The 16,045-nt window shown below is 57.2% G+C and overlaps 2 protein-coding genes across 3 annotated transcripts; one reads left to right on the top strand and one right to left on the bottom strand.

Annotated features, from left to right (window-relative positions):
* The first annotated feature begins 875 nt into the window (after positions 1–875).
* On the top strand, positions 876–2,980 carry LOC129149574 (tyrosine-protein phosphatase non-receptor type 23-like). The gene is made up of 3 exons (XM_054718360.1): positions 876–982; positions 1,972–2,139; positions 2,458–2,980. The coding sequence occupies exons 1-3, from the start codon at positions 876–878 to the stop codon at positions 2,978–2,980; spliced, it is 798 nt and encodes a 265-aa protein (XP_054574335.1).
* A 922-nt stretch (positions 2,981–3,902) lies between these two features.
* TBXA2R (thromboxane A2 receptor) lies at positions 3,903–11,205 on the bottom strand. Of its 2 annotated transcripts, none has more exons than XM_008150632.3 (3): positions 10,933–11,205; positions 5,863–6,728; positions 3,903–4,537 (listed from the first exon to the last, which is right to left on the bottom strand). In XM_008150632.3, the coding sequence occupies exons 2-3, from the start codon at positions 6,646–6,648 to the stop codon at positions 4,292–4,294; spliced, it is 1,032 nt and encodes a 343-aa protein (XP_008148854.2). In that variant the 5' UTR covers positions 6,649–6,728; positions 10,933–11,205; the 3' UTR covers positions 3,903–4,291. The 2 variants fall into 2 exon arrangements, with proteins under 2 accessions (XP_008148854.2, XP_028015037.2); XM_028159236.2 differs by lacking the exon at positions 10,933–11,205 and adding an exon at positions 9,575–9,637.
* Between the last annotated feature and the right edge of the window lie 4,840 nt (positions 11,206–16,045).

Genomic DNA, 16,045 nt, shown 5'->3' with positions numbered 1-16,045 from the left:
CCAGCCCAGATCTGAGACCCAGTCCCCCTCTAGAGCCCAGGTCATCTCTGAGACCAAGGTCACCTCTAGAGCCCATACCAGTTCTGAGACCAAGCCCTGCTCTAGACTCCAAGCCAGCTCTGAGGCCAAGTTCATCTCTAGAACTTCATCTGGTTCTGAGACCCAACCCAGCTCTAGAACCCAGGCAAGCTCCGAGACCAAGTTCAACTCTAGAATCCATACCAGTTCGGAGACCAAGCCCAGGTCTGAAACTAAACCCAGCTCTAGAACCAAACTCAATTCTGAGACCAAGCCCAGCTCTGAGAGCAAGCTCTGTTCTAGGTCACAGGCCAGCTCTGAAGCTAAGTTCATCTCTAGAACACAATCCAGTTCTGAGACCCAACCTAGCTCCAGAACCCAGCCCAGTTCCAAAAGTCAGCCCACCTCTAGAGCCCAGGACAGCTCAGAGGCCAAGCCGAGCTTTGGCATTAAATCAAGTTCTGGAACCCAGACCAGTTTTAAGACCCAGCCCAGCTCTGGGACCAATGCCAGTATCGGAAGCCAGCCCGGCTCTATGACCAAGCCCTGCCATAAAACTCGACCTGACTCTGGAACTCAAGCTAGTCCCATGATACTGCCAGACCCGGACACCCAGTTTAGTTCAGGAGCACCAGTTAGTTCTGAAACCCAGGGGAGATTTAAGAATCAGCCCAACCACAGAAGCCTCTCCAGCTTAGGGTTCAAAGACAGCCCCCAAACTCAACCCTATTCACGAACCCAGACCAGCTCAGGACCCCAGGTGCACGTGGCAGCTCAGCCCAGGTCCCAGCCCTGCTCTAAAACTCAGTTTCACGCAAGTATCCACCCCCATTCTGGGGCCCAGTCCAGCTCCAGCGATGAGTCCAGCTCAGAAACTGAGCCCAGCTCTAGATCCCAGCCTAGTGCGACAACCAGGCCCATCTCTAGAATGCAAACGAGCCCTGGAACCTCATCCAACTCTGAGGTAAGGCCTGACTCCACAACCCAGCTCGATGCTGGACCCCACTCTCACTGCAGCACGAAGACCAGCTCCAGAACACCTTCCAACTCTGGGGCCCAGACCAGCTTCAAGGACTGGCCAATTTCCAGAGCTCAATCCAGGTCAGGCACCCAGCCCAGCTCTAGAAATCAGCTCAGTTCTGGAGCACAGCCTGTCTCTGAAATCTCATCGAGCTCCAAAACACAGTCAGTTGCTGATACCGAGTTGAGTTCCAGAATCCAGGTAAACTCTAGTGCTGGGACCCAGACCAATGCAATAACAGACTTAAGCTCCACAACTCCGTCTAGCTCCAAGAGCAGGCCCAGCTCCAGGACCCAGGCCTGCATGGCTCAATCAACTTCTGGGACTCAGCTCCTCTCGGAACCCCCCCAGGCCACCCCACAAGGCAGCTCTGGTATTGGTCCAAACTTTGCAAAGCAGATCAGCTCCGCAACTCAGCTCATCTCTAGAGTCCAGGTCAGCTCTGAGACTCAACTCAACTCTGAAACCCCCACCAGCTCAAGAATACAGCCCAGTTCTGGAACCCATCTCAGTTCTAGAATCCAGCCTATTTCTGGAACTAAACCCAACTTCAGAACCCAGACAAGTTCTGGAGCCGAGCTTGGTTCTGAGACCAAGCCCAGTTCTGGGGCCCAGACCAGTGCAAGAATTCAACCCAGCTCTGGAGCTCAGCTCAGCTCTAGAACCCAGTCTAGCTCTGAAACCCAGCTCAGCTCCAGAACCCAGCTTAGTACCAGGAATCAGTTTAGCTCTGAGAACCAGCCCAGCTCTGGAACCCAGACTAGTTCAAGATTGCAGCCCAGCTCTGACGCCCATCTTAACTCCAAATGCAAGTCCAGCTCTGGCACCTGGCTTAGTTCTGAGTCTAAGCTCAGCTCCAGAACCCTACCCAGCTCTGAAACTCAGGCCAGTTCAGGAATACAGCCCAGCTCTGGAACCCAACTCAGTTCCAGAACCCAGCCTGTTTCTGGAACCCAAACCAGTTCCAGAACCCAGACCAGTTTTGGAACCCAGCTCAGATCTGAGACTCAGCCCAGCTCAGACACCCAGCCCAGCTCTAGAACCCTGACCAGTGCAAGAATTCAGCCTAGCTCTGGAGCCCAGCTCAGTTCCAGAACCCAGTCCAGCTCTAGGATTCAGTTCAGCTCTGAGACTCAACCCAGTTCTGAAACTCAGGCCAGTTCAAGAACACAGCCCAGCTCTGGAACTCAACTCAGTTCCAGAACCCAGACCAGTTTTGGAACCCAGCTCAGATCTGAGACTCAGCCCAGCTCTGGAGCCCTGACCAGTGCAAGAATTCAGCCCAGCTCTGGAGCCCTGACCAGTGCAAGAATTCAGCCCAGCTCTAGGATTCAGTTCAGCTCTGAGAACCAGCCCAGTTCTGAAATCCAGACCAGTTTAAGAACTGAGCCCCACTCTGGAATCCACCATAGTTCTAGAACCCAGCCTGTTTCTGAAACCCAATCCAGCTCCAGAACCCAGACCAGCTTAAGAATCCAGCTCAGCTCTAGGAAGGGGCTTCGCCCACAGACCCCTGGCCTTGACCCTAGAACCCAGTCTGATTCCACTCCTCCAGCCCGAACTCAGCCCCCAGACCCACCACCAAGAGCCCCAACTCCGGCCCCCAGCAAAGTCTCTCAGCCTCAACCCCAGCCCGATGATCTGGTACGTGGAACCCAGGCCAATACCGGCAGAAGCCTACCGACACCCCACCTGGCCCCAAAGCCACAGGCCCCCTTGACTCGCCAGAAACCAGCCCTTTTACCTAAGCCCCAGGTGGGACCCCATAAGTCCACTCCACCTACCACATCTGTCACCCCTAGTTCTGCCTCCGGGGTGGCCCTCCTTCGGTCCCAGCTCCCTGAATCCCCAGCTCAGGAGCCTGCCCACTCCCCCATGCTCAGGGAGTCAGGAACTGCTCTGCAAGGGTCAGAGCCCCTCCCCCACCACAAGGAGCTGTAGTTTAGGGGTGACATCATTTTGGCCCGTGATGGGCCCCATCCCCTCTCCTTCCCTTCCCAGCTCTGGTCCCCCAGAAATGGCAGGTGACCTCATTCCCCCACAGGTCAGGGGAGGGAGAATGGAAACAGGCTTCAGTTTCATTGGGCCTGGCTCTGGGAGGTGTAAGCAGATCCCAGGTCTGGGGAAGGGAAGGGGGAAAGGGAGGGGCGGGGGTGGTTTGCTCTGCATGTACCTTGAGGGCTCCTGGGGAATAAAGGCACATCCCACCCCTCAGCCAGGTGTGTTGTGTTTGAGGGAGGTTTGGGGAGAGCAGAGGCAGGGCAGGCATGAGGGCCTGGGGGCTATTACAACACTGGGTGCTTCTCAAGCACCTACTATGTGCCAGGTGCTTTACTACATGCCAAGTACTCACTGTGCGTGGGTTCGTGCATTCACACACACACGACATTCCTCAAAACCTCAGTCATTCGTTCACTCACTCAGTCTTCTTTCAGCTCCTATGGTGGGCCAAGTGCTGTTTGTTCAAGACGCTGGGAGTCTGAGTGTTAAGTGAATGAACAGCTAAGTGATAAGCTTATAAGGGAATGACTCCATCTAGAATGGAGGAAGCGGGCGTCACTCCATGGCCTTGTGTGTGACTCCCACGCTTTTCCGCCTTGCAAAATGGGTTTAATACCAGAACCCTCTCTAGGGGCTCTACGGAGGATTCCAGAAGATTGGACTCAATAAGGAGGCGGGAGAGGAGCCAAACAAAACCCTGTCTCATCCTCTCTGCCCGTCCCCGTCCTCTTCCCGGTTGCCACGGGGATGGATAACAATCCGATGCACCAAACTTCAACAAGTGACGACTGACTCCCAGACCCAAAGGAAAGAAAGCCGGGCTGAGGTCTATTTTGGCAAGAGAGGGGGCGTCCTGCCCGTTTATATGGAATCTTTTCTAGACAGCGCTTCTCAGGTTGCGGTGTCAAAGGGGATCAAGTGTACCCCAGAGAATAGGTCATAGTCAGTGGTCGGAACCCCCCATTTCCTGAGGACTTCTGGAAGGGGAGGCTTACAAGTTTAATTGTCTGCAGATACCCTCCCTACACGCCCACTCACCCATCCTGACGTTGGGAGGGGCCTGAGAGAAGAAAGAGGCCTTGGAAAGGGGGGTCAGGGAAGAGTTGGGGAGCCCCCAGGGCTGGCGGAAGACAGCTCACAATCCTGCCACTCAATCTCTGCTCATCCTGCACTCCCAGCTCCTGGACTTCAGCGTGGGCAGCGGTGACGGTCAGGGAGGACCGAGGTTGAATGGCCGCTGTCTCCCTGGCCCTAAGCCACGGTGGGCCTCCGGGTGAGCTGGGGCTGCAGGGAGAGCGACCGGGCCCGGGCACTGAGGCCAGGGTGGAGGCGCCGGATCACCGCCCGGCGGAACAGGATGTACACCCAGGGGTCCAGGATCTGGTTCCAGGTGGCCACACGCAGGTAAATGAGCAGCTGTTTCTCCGTGGCTCGGGACAGCTGCCCGGCTGGGTTCATGTCCGGTGGGCTGCGCAGCACTGTCTGGGCGATGAAGACCTGTCAAAGGCCAGAGCAGTTACCCAGGAGCCAGGCCGGCCTCCAGCCCTGCCCCTCCACCAGCACCTCTGGTCCCCGAAGGGCTAGGGCTGATCCTGCTGCTGCTTTGCTGCGTGGCCGTGGGAGAGCTGCCTGACTTCTCTGAGCCGCAGCGGACGTGGCCACAGAACAGGCACTTCTGCTCCTCTCCGGGCAGATTAAACGTAAAGTAAGGTTTGCAGGTGTGAACAGTTGGGATTACTGTTACAACCAGCATTGCTATTCTATTAAATAGTTTATAAGCATTTCATAATATATTATAAAACTATAGCATAAAATTGTATATAGCCTTAGCTGGTTTGGCTCAGTGGATAGGGTGTCGGTCTGTGGACTGAAGGGTCTCAGGTTCAATTCCAGCTAAGGGCACATGCCTGGGTTGCAGGCTCAATCCCCAGTAGGGGGCGTGCAGGAGGCAGCCGATCAATGATTCTCTCTCCTCATTGGGGTTTCTATCTCTCTCCCTCTCCCTTCCTCTCTGGAAAAAAATTGTATATAATATAACCTATTTCATATTTTATTTTAAAGGATTTAATATAATTTGTTTTATAAAATGTTACGTCAAATAATTTTATATTAAAAATTTTATATCAAAATATTAGATTATTTTAACATATTTAATCAAATATTGAATTTACATTTAATATTACATAATATATCATGTTATTTACAATTATAATACAGTAATTATCTAATAATTAATATGTTGTTGATTATAATTATATAGTTATATATTAGTTAAAAATTTAGACATAATTATAATTATGTAATGATATATTATATAATATATAATTGATATAACTATTAAGTATTAATATATATTAACATATAGTTATATATTACAAGTACTTAACAATTATATAATATACAATATGTAATCATATATTATATAATTGATCTGATTAAGTATTCATTATAATACAATGCAATTAATTATAATGTATATATTTTATAATTAAAATTATATATTGTTAAATATAACTCATATTGTAGTAAATGCATTGTGTTAAAATTCTATTATATGAAAATCCTATTAAAATGGTTCCCTGAGCACTACTGTGTGCTGGGCAAGGCTGGGGACGCTGCCGGGGACACGGCAGCTGGCCCCGCCCCCATCTGGGGTCGTCTGTGTCCCGCTCACGAGCTTCTCAAGGACGGGCACCTCAGCGCTGGGACCTGTGCCCACATTTTCTCGGGGGGATGGGAACCTGACATGCATTCGGGATGAACTGAGGCCCAGTCACCAAGGAGGGCGGAAACCCAGGGCAGGCCCTGCACCGGCCACTCACCAGCAGCGGCATCCAGCAGACGCTGGCCACCACCATGATGCCCGTGAGCTGAGCCATCATCTCCACCTCGCAGTCCCGGGGGCGCTGCTGGGCGGCCTCCTGCCCGTGGTAGACGTGGCACAGGGTGGCCACGCTGATGGTGTTGAGCAGGAAGGACAGCCCCACCGAGAAGCTGCCCAGGAGCGCGAACAGCAGGCCGAAGGCCACGTCCCCGGGCTGGGGGCCCAGGGTGAGGAAGCACCAGGAGCCCGGGTACTGCACGGTGTAGCGGCCCAGGCCCAGCAAGGGCAGCAGGCCCAGCGCCAGCACCGTGGCCCACACCAGCCCCACGATGGTCCAGGCGCGGTGCCGGGAGGCGGCCGCGGGGCGGGAGAAGGGCCGGGTGATGCCCAGGTAGCGCTCTGAGGCCATGGCGGCCCCCAGCAGCAGCGGGCACAGGCCGAAGAAGACCATGGCGACACCCATAAAGCGGCAGAGGCGACAGCTGGGGTCCACGGCGTGCCAGTCGAAGAGGATGGCGTGCTGGGACACCACGATGGCCCCGGTGATCAGCAGCCCCATGAAGTCGGTGAGGACCAGGCCACAGAGGAAGGTGAGGAAGGAGGATCTCACGGGCGAGCTGCCCTGCCGTGCGCCCGCCAGCACGCTCAGGGCCAGCAGGTTGGAGGCCAGGCCCACGAGGCAGAAGGAGGCAGGGAACCAGGGGGAGGCGATCAGGCGCCGCTCCTCGATGGTGATGTTTGTTGGCCGGAAACAGGGGCCCAGAGCACTGTCATTGGGCCACATGGTGGCGGAGCAGGGTGCGGAGAGTCACCGCCCCATGGGGCTGAGGCTGTCGGTGCAGGCTGGCACTGGCCCTGGCACACCTGGTGGGGGCAGAGAGATGATTTGCTGGTGATTCATTCTGCATGTTAGTCAGAGTGACCCTGGTGAACTCCTATACAACCTTCAATGCCCCAACTCAACCCCTCCTTAAGGATGCCTTTCCCGACTTATCTCACTCCACACTCAGGTTTTACTGCTACTAGCTCTGTCCTGCCCTAGCATCAGTGACCTTCAATGTGGGGACCTGTCCTCTGGGGACACCAATTAGACTCTGTTGGGTCGAAGAGAAGGGCCACGAAGCCCCAGGTTTGAACTCCAGCCCTGGCACCTATTGCGTGGCCCCACGCAGGTGGTTTCTTCTCTCCGAGCTTGTTTCTCTGCTGGTCTCCCACTCAAGCCCTCGGTGGACTGCGGCGTCCGGGACAGATTTCAGCCACAGTGAGGCAGGACGCATCCCGTGTGGAGACGGAGGCTAGCTGTCGGCCAGAGCTCACTGGCTTTCGTACCAGCCCTGAGGTCAGCCTCGTGGGTCACCATCCATTTCTCATGAATGCATGAGGGGAGACCCCACCCCACTGGTCTTTTAGGGAGATCCTTCCTCACACAGGTTGAAAGTGTGTGGATTATTATTTTTTATTTCTTAATTTTTCGAAATCATGTGGATTCCTCCCCCCCCCCCCCGCCCCCATTTCTTGGCATCGCTTTTATAGTAGGAAACACACCCAGACATCCAGTTTCATTCTGGGAACAAAAAACCAAATCATTTGGAGCGACAGGTCCCCAGGGATGGGCTAGAAAAGGCAACGGAGGAACCTGTTCACTGGTGTGGGGCTGGGGGCGAAACCACAGGAACATCTGGGCCTGGCTGATGCCCAGTGTGAGTAAACCAGCCAGATGTGGGGACGTCAAGTAGCAATAAAATGAGCACATTCGGGGGACTCTTCCCCCTCCCCACGTGGGAGTCTGTACCTGTTCTTCAATAAATCTCCACCTTTGCTACACACACACACACACACACACACACACAAGAGAACATTCAGAAACAGCTCCCAGTTCCCCAAAAGGACACATCAGGGAAGATAGAAAGCCACATCCAGGTCCCCAGCCTTCTGCCCTAGGTACATCCCACAAGTCATCCTTGTGTTGGCAGTGAGGGGCACCTGGCCGAGAGATCAGAGTGGGCCACGGCGGGGAGGCGGGATCCTGGGAGGAACAGGGACGGAGGATCCAGGCAGTTAAAGCTCGTGAAAGTCCTTTGTTTTTGGCCGAAGGGGCAAACAGGCATAGAGAGGTCAACTAACTCGTTCAAGGTCACCCAGCCCAGCCCAAGCTGATCTGAAATTTAAACTCCGGCCTCATTACCTATGTGTGTTAGGGATTCAGAATTCTGCCCATTCGATGGAAGCTGGTGCCAGGTGGATGTGGGGGTTCACAATTATAATTTTCTCTAAGGGAGAATAAGATTTTCCAGAAAGTTGATCAGACCGGATTCAAACCCTGCCTTCGCTATATACCCTCTCACTGACCTTGGGCTCCCCATGTCCCCACTCTGAGCCTCAGTTTCCCTTCCTGTAAGATGAGGCTCATGGTGGAATGAGTGCATCTGGGTACAGGGCTTAGCACATTGTAGGTGCCCAGCAGGTGGCCACCAGCCTCATACCCATCTCCATAACTGGTGCCTTGGCCCAGCCCCTCAGACTCCACGGCTCCTTATCTCGTCTCATAAATTATCCAGCTCCTGACAGCTGCCCTGAGCTTCCCTCCCAGGCCGAGCGCCAAGGCCACCACCGCTTTGGTGGTGGCGGGGCCTCGCGTGGGGAAACTGAGGCCTGGGGCGGTGGGGTGGGTGGAGGGTGTGCTTCCCATGGTGACCGGGGACCTCAGTCCTCCAGCCCGGGTCAGGGGTGTGCACTTTGCCATCTCAGATTTGACTTGAACTTGAATTCCTCCTGGGACGGCACTCCCTCCTCCCTCGAGAGCTGGTATGTGCCATTTCTAAACATTCCTGGGGACTTGGGCTGCGCCTGCGGCCACTGCCCCGGGCTCTGCCTGGAATGACCGTCAGTCCCTTTGTCCCCTTGTCCCCACTTCCCTGTGGGAGCTCCTGCACACTCACTCACTCACCCGGGACGCACACCCTGAGATCTCCTCATCTCTCCCAGGTCTGGGAACAAACCTGTGACCCAGAGCCCACGGCCTAGGGGAGACTGGAAACTGGCATGCCTCCCTTTGGCCACAGTCGGTGGTTTCCAGTCCCCCCTCAGAGGGGTTCAGGTGATAGCTGCTGGTCTCAAGTTTCCCAGGCAAGCAGGCCAGTAGAGGCACCTGGCAAGGCCTCCCTTCCCTCCCACATTGGCCAGGAGAGCTGGCAGGGCCCCTAACTTATCGGGGATCGTTCCCATCCCAGCCCCAGGTCCAGAGCAACGCTGTGTGGTCCTCGGGGGAACTCCTCTCTCTCTGTGTGTCTCACGGGAGGCATGGACTTCAGATTCCCATCCCAGATTTGCTGGACAAACCCAGGATGCCATGGCCCGACAGCGGGCAGCTCTAGGCTTTGAAGGGCCAGGGTTCTGGAATTTGAATGAGCGCCCCGTTCTGGAGCCTGGGAGGCCCCCAGAGTCTAGAATTCCAAGGGCTGAGGTTCCAGAACTCAGACAGGAGTTTGGCTGGGTCCTGGGTTCCAGAAATCTGTGTCTCCACAATTGGCTCCTGCCCAGTGGAATGTGATATTTTGGTTTTGCCCACCCCACTCCCCTTCCCCCGCCTCCATCCAGCCATCCATCTCTCAAAAACCCCTCTTCCACTCACCACCCCACGTCCAGGCTTGTCCGGCCCGCCTGCCCCCGCGGCCCGGGCCCACCCGGCCTCCCCCAGGGATGACGCTGACCTCAGACAAGCTCAGATCGAAGTCCCCGATCGGCCACCGCCACGCTGGGGGCTCAGTGTCGCCGAGCGTCAGTTTCCCCCTCTGTGAAATGGGAATAACAAGGACAGTGTGGCTGCCGTCCACAGGCCCGCTTTGCTCCTGCCAAGGAGGCTTTGCTTCAGCTGTGCCCCCGCCTGTGTGCCCTTCCTGCACCTGGTCAGGAGGCACGCTGTGGGTGTCAGAGCCTGTCTCCTGGCCAGGTGCACAGGGCAGCCAGGCAGGGGCCGACACTGCGTGTGACCTCGCCGGCCCCGCCCTCGGCTGTTTCCCACGCTTCCGGTGCTCTCACTGCTGAGGACAGGAGATCAAGGATGTCGCCCTTTGGCATGAACGTGCAGGGGCCAGGCCAGGCCCTGCACCCGTCAGCTCCAGCCCAGCCTGTGCACCCACTGCCCACAGGGGACGCCTCCACACCCCTGTGCAGCCACAGACAGCCCTGCAGACACACCCACAGAAAAGCCGTGCTCCATCAGTGCCCAGGCCCACCCCACCTCCCCTCACCACAGGCTCAGTTTCCGGGAACTTTTCCTGTTTGTGACACTAACCAGGCCCCCACCCCAGAGGGTGAGGGAGGGGCCGCCACAGTCGGCTTGACGAGGTGGGAGCCAACCTCAGCCCAGACTCCCACGGCCCCTCAGCCTCACTTTCTTACTGGTAACTAGGTGTCCGAAACGTGCTCACCGTCAGGGCTGCCTGGAGGGCCACAAGAGAGGGCGGCGTGAGATGAGGGGAGGGACCCAGGCCATCTGGCCAGCGGCTAATGATGGACACAAGCGTTACCGTGGCCTGGCCGGCGTGGCTCAGTGGTTGAGCATCGACCTACGAACCAGGAGGTCTCGGTTTGATTGCCGGTCAGGGCACGTGCCTGGGTTGCAGGCTCTATCCGCAGTGTGGGGTGTGCAGGAGGCAGCTGATCAATGATTCTCTCTCATCATTGATGTTTCTAGCTCTCTATCCCTCTCCATTCTTCTCTGAGATCAATAAAAAAACATATTTAAAAAAAGGAGTTACGGTACTGTGACCATAAGGACCCATCATGGCGTGCACACATGCGAACACCTGCTCCCAGCCACACCCTCCCAGGGCGCAGGATGCTGAGGCCCCACACAGACTCAGAAACCACCCACAAGCACAGCCTCCACCACACGTGGCCACACACCGACCAGGACGGGCTGCCGGTCCAGACCTGGTCTCATGGGTGCCCAGGACGCCCAGCACCTGGCTGCTGTCACCCACAGCAGGGCAGGCCCCTGCAGGAAACACCCGGCCACACCTGCCCACCCCCAGGCCGCCCCCAACCTGGCCGGCCGCGTCCTCACCTGGCGATGACGAACGGATGGGACAGCGGGGGTCACTGTGCTGTCGGTCGGGAGCCAGAGCCCGCGGACGTGCGGGCGCTAGTCCGGGCCCCGGGCTCCTGGGGAAACCGAGGCACGGCGGAGGCGGGCCCGCAGAGGACTTGGGGGCTGCCACGGCGCCGGCGGCACAGGACGCCCCGCTGCGCGTGGTCCCCCCGGGGCGGGAGGGGCGTCCTCGGGGCTGAGAATAGCCGGGGCGGGGGCCCGCTCTGCGGACAGCACGCCGCCGGTCTCTCCTCGCCTCTCACCGTCTGTCTGTCTGTCTTTCGGTCTGTCGGTCTCTCATCGGCCCCGCCCCTCTGCAGTGGCCACACCCCTCAAGCCCGGGCTGGCTGATGGGGGTCAGCGGGAGCCCCCCAGCTCGCCCGGGAGACTGCGTAGCCTCCTGGGGGAGGGACGCCGAGGCGCGCCGGCCCAGGGCAGGGGTAGTAGCCGGCGCGGCCAGCACCGCCGCCAGCCCAAGCCGGGCCCCTCCAGGAGCTCCTTTGGCATCGCTCACCGTCCGGGCAGCACCGAGGCCGGAAGGGGGCGGGGCGGGGCAGCTTTCGGGCCAGACTGGGTGCTCCACAGGGTGCCTAGACCCCCACCCAGGGCCCCAGGGCCCCAGGGCTGTGAGCTGGGGAACCCACTGGGGTCAGGTCTGGCACCCAGTAGTGGGCCTGAGGCCTCTTCCAGGGCTGGGGGTTGGGGGTGCTGGGTGCTTAGAGGGGAGGGGCGACCTCTAAACTCTCCAGCCAAAAGCTGGGTGGGCAGCCTTCTGAGACAGGCTTTGCTCCAGGAAGGAGCAGGTGAGCTGAGAGGGCGGTGGGTGACTGAGGGGGAGGCATTTCCGGGGAGGGGCCAGTGAGACTGACAGAGGCCGCGAGGCACTGGGGCCTGGGGTGGGAAAGCCTGCTTTAGGGGTTGGGAGGTTGCTTCCCTCCCTCCCCCAGGGCCGGGAGGGGAAGGCCTGGAGTCTGTCCCTGCAGGAATGATTCAGAGGTTGAGCGGGAGCAGGGCTCTGGAATGGGCTCCCCAGGCAGGGCTGACTTCCTTGAAAGCCCCAAACACACTTGGGGCTCTGGGCCAGGGTCTCATCAGCCCACAGTGATCGGCTGGGCACAACGAGAGCAAAGGCCTGGTGCTGGACGGCGCTGCAGGAGGCTGAGAGAAGCTTCTTGAAGGCCCTTCCTGCCCACAGTCCTGGGGCCTCAGGTGGGTGGAGAGGATCCCGGGCTGTGGCCATGGAGGGGTAACCTTGGGCCTTCAAGAAGTTAGGACCTAGATGGCTCGGCCTTGAGCTCACCCTGCCCAGTCCTGGGGGCCTGGGAGGGCCACACAAGTGCAGGCTCTGAGTGAAGATGGACTCTAGCCTTGGACTCCCCTAGGCTCTGCCTGGAAGCCCCTTCTCTGGCTTCCCCGCCCACCATCTTTCCGTCTCCACGCCTTGGCTCACACCCCCATCCCTCCAGATGGCCCCTCCCATTCCATCCCATTGTCTGAGCCCCTGAGCAACTTAACCCTGACTTCTCTCTCTTTTTTAAATATATTTTTATTGATTTCAGAGAGGAAAGGAGAGGGAGAGAAACATCATTGATGAGAGAGAATCATCCATCGGCTGCCTCCTGCACGCCCCCTACTGGGGACCAAGCCTGCAACCCAGGCATGTGGCCTTGACCGGAATCAAACCTGGGACCCTTCAGTCAGCAGGCCGACGCTCTATCCACTGAGCCAAACCAGCCAGGGCTCTCCCTCTCTCTTTAAAAAAAATTTTTTTTTAAATTGATTTTAGAGCAAGAGGGAGAGGGAGAGAAAAACATCCATCTGTTGCCTCCTGCATACACCCTGACTGGGGATCAAACCTGCAACCTGGGTGTGTGCCCAGACTAGGAGTTGAACTGGGACCTTTCAGTGCTCCACCAACTGAGCCACACTGGCCAGGGCTAACCCTAATTTCTCTTGATTGGCAATGAGTTTCCCAACTCCTCTGCATCTGGCAGGGCCCTGGCTCCAAGGCCCCCTCCTCTGTCAAGCCTTGATCTCCAGCAGTCTTGCTCCTCCCCCTTTTTTGTTCTTGCTCCACTAGATCTTTTCTTATTGGTTTCAGAGAGGAAGGGAGAGGGAGAGAGAGATAGAAACATCAATGATGAGAGAGAACCATTAATTGGCTGCCTCCTCTACACCCCCCAATGGGGACCGAGCCCGCAACCTGGGCATGTGCCCTGGATCAGAATTGAACCCAGGACCCTTCAGTCCTCATGCCAGTGCTCTATTCACTAAGCCAAACCAGTCAGGGCTCTGGCTCCACTTTAATTCCTCCTCAAGGGCAACTGTGTGTCTGGCCCGTGTGGTGGGACAATTATGAGCCCCAGGTAGGACTGGAAACAAGACCTGCTCTCAGAGACCCTCCAGGCTAGAGACAGACAGAGCTGGACACAGCCCTAACCCCTTGCAGGCACGCGGGGCCAGAGGGAGGAATAGGGCATAGTGAGCCCGGAAGGCGTCCTGGTGCGTGGAGAAGGCAGGACTGGGGCTTTGTGGGATGAGTAGGGGTTTCTCGGTGCAAGAGACATGGCAGAAATCACATATGCAAGACTTTGGGGGCAAGAGAGAGCATGAGGCTTTGGGGACCTGCAGTGAGGGAAGAGGATGTGGAGCTGGGGCTCCAGATGGTGGGGGAAGGGCGGGGGGTGGGGGTGGGTGCGAGGTGGAGGGAGACTGTTCCATTCCCACTTCCTGTGCCTGGAGATAAGAAGGATAATGCTCCTTCTGGGAAGCGGCCAGGGCAGGGGTCAGAGATGCACACGGGCCTGGGAATTTAGTCTGGTCTGGATCTCACTGCAGCTCTGTAATGCAGGAGGTAAAGATGCGCATTTTATAAATGGGGAAACTGAGGCCCAGAGGGAGGAAATGACATGGCCAAGGGAAGCTCTGGGCTTCCTCCACCTCCTGGGCTGGTGGCTGGAGATCTTCAGGTCTATTTACGCCCTTCTCGTTAATGGGCACACAGGAGGCCTGGAGACACAGATGGCGGGGCCGCGGGGGGGGGGGGGGGGGGAGTGAGGGAAGGGAAAGTGTTGGGAGCAGAGGCTAGGCTTAGGATGTGCCCCCTGTGGCTATGGTTTCCGGTGGGGGCCTGGCAGGGAGCATCTATTCTTAGATTTGGACGCAGCTGAAGGCAGGAAGAAACGGGAGTGGCGGTTGGGGTTAGCTTAAGAAACATTGGTGGACCTTGGGCAGGGTGGGGGTGCTGGGGCAGCTGGATGGGTGTGGTGCCTCCAGTCTGCCCGAGGGGTGTCCTTGACACCCAGCTCGGGTCCCTGCTCAGCTCACTCACCTGTATGGTTCCCCAGTACCCTGCCCTGGGGGGACCTGCAGCCTCTCCCCCTGCAAGGCAGGCTCAACCCTCCTCTGCCCTGCGGCCCCCTCCAGGAAGCCTGGTGTCCCTTCGGAGGTCCCTCAGACCTGGTGCCTTCCCCCTGCTCCAGCCCGACTCCTTGGGCTGCTAGTGACTGAGCCCCTCTCCTCCCTCCAGACTAGGGGCTCCTGGCTAAACACACCCAGCAAGTCGGGCAGATGGCCACCTTCTCCCTTGGGGTGGACACATTGTCTGAAGAGGAATTGGGACACTGGGGTTGGGAGCATTCCTCTGGGCGCAGGTGGAGAAACTGAGGCTGGGACATGGGTGGTGGCCAGGGAGGTAGGGTTCTCCAAATTGGAGAAATCCAGGTTTGAACCTTGACTGCCACTTTCTAGGGTTGAAAATGTGGGCCAAATGGACACAAGTCCCGTTGTACAGAGCTGTGAGCGCGGAATGGGGCCTTACCCATATCCTGACCTGTGCCTCCAGGGTCTGCCCTGCACTCAGCGACAGGAGCACAGGCCGGGGACCCCTTGGTCGTGGCTGCCAGGGATTCTGAGGTTGCTCCATTAGCGCTATCTGCCCGGGCTGTGAAGGGGACAGAAATGGCCCTTGTGCTGCCACATGGCTCTTCTCCATCCTGGATCAGGCTGGGCGGGCAGCCAGGGTCTGAGTGTGGAGAGGGTGCTACTTAACCAGGTACATTTCCCCGAGTCACCCCCTGGCTTAGGTGAGCAGCTACTCACCGCCCAGCATCCATGGTCAAGTCCGATGACAAGCTTTAATGGGAGGAGAGGCTGTGGGGCCAGAGGCGGGGATAGAGGAAACTGACTACAAGCAGCTTCCGAAGGAACAATTGCTGACTATTTTTAGGTGTGGTTGTTTCTAAAAGGTCTTCTTGGTGGGGTTTCATGTCTTAGTTGTGACAAATGTGCCGTGGTTACAGGAGACGTTAACAATGGGGACAGGTGGATGTGGGTGTAGGAACTCAGAGCTATCTTTCCAGCATTTCTGAAAATCTACAAGTATTCTAAAATAGAGCATTTATTTTTTAAAAATGTACTCTTATGAGACCAATTAAATGAAAATAAACAAGATTTCCCCTCCCCACCTAAAAAAAAGTCTTTTTAGAGCAACAACCTAAAATATTTGCAGGTGAAACGGGGCACTGGCGGGGCTGCCTGAGCCGGGAGGTGGCACTTCAGGGTTCGGTGCGGTTCTTCCCCTCCAGGCTGGAAACGTCTTCATAACAGAGCGCGGACAGCCATGTTGCTGGGGTGGTTGGCCCGCTGTGCCGTTGACAGTCTGGGCGAGTGACTGTCCGTCTGAAACAGGACGAGGAGGGCAGCTCTGTGGTGGCTGGGAGGTGGCCTCGAAGAACACAGCTGTCCGAGGAGAGGGGAACACCCGGCCGCGTCGGGCACCGCAGCTGCACCCGGGGAGGCCGTCTCCTGGGCGCTCCTTTGCTCAGTGGCTGTGGAACGACTTCTCAGTGAGCCTTGGTTCCTGGACCTGTTGGTGGGTGACAGGTCTTTCGTGCCCATTTGGGGAGACTGACCACCGCCAGCACCAGGGGTGAGATGTCCGTCAAATGGTCTTTTTTGGAACATGCACAGGGTCCGGGTTCCACTGGTGTGGGCACTGCGGGAGGCCGCTGGGAAAGGGCCAGGAGCGTGGGTCCTGCAATAGCCGGCTATGTCCAAGGGCCAATCAATGCTCTGAACCTGGATTTCC

The sequence above is a fragment of the Eptesicus fuscus genome, chromosome 6 (assembly GCF_027574615.1).
Source record: "Eptesicus fuscus isolate TK198812 chromosome 6, DD_ASM_mEF_20220401, whole genome shotgun sequence".
In the NCBI taxonomy this organism is placed as follows: domain Eukaryota; kingdom Metazoa; phylum Chordata; class Mammalia; order Chiroptera; family Vespertilionidae; genus Eptesicus; species Eptesicus fuscus.
The sequence above is the reverse complement of the archived record's forward strand: the minus strand, read 5'-3'. Positions and strand labels throughout refer to the sequence as shown.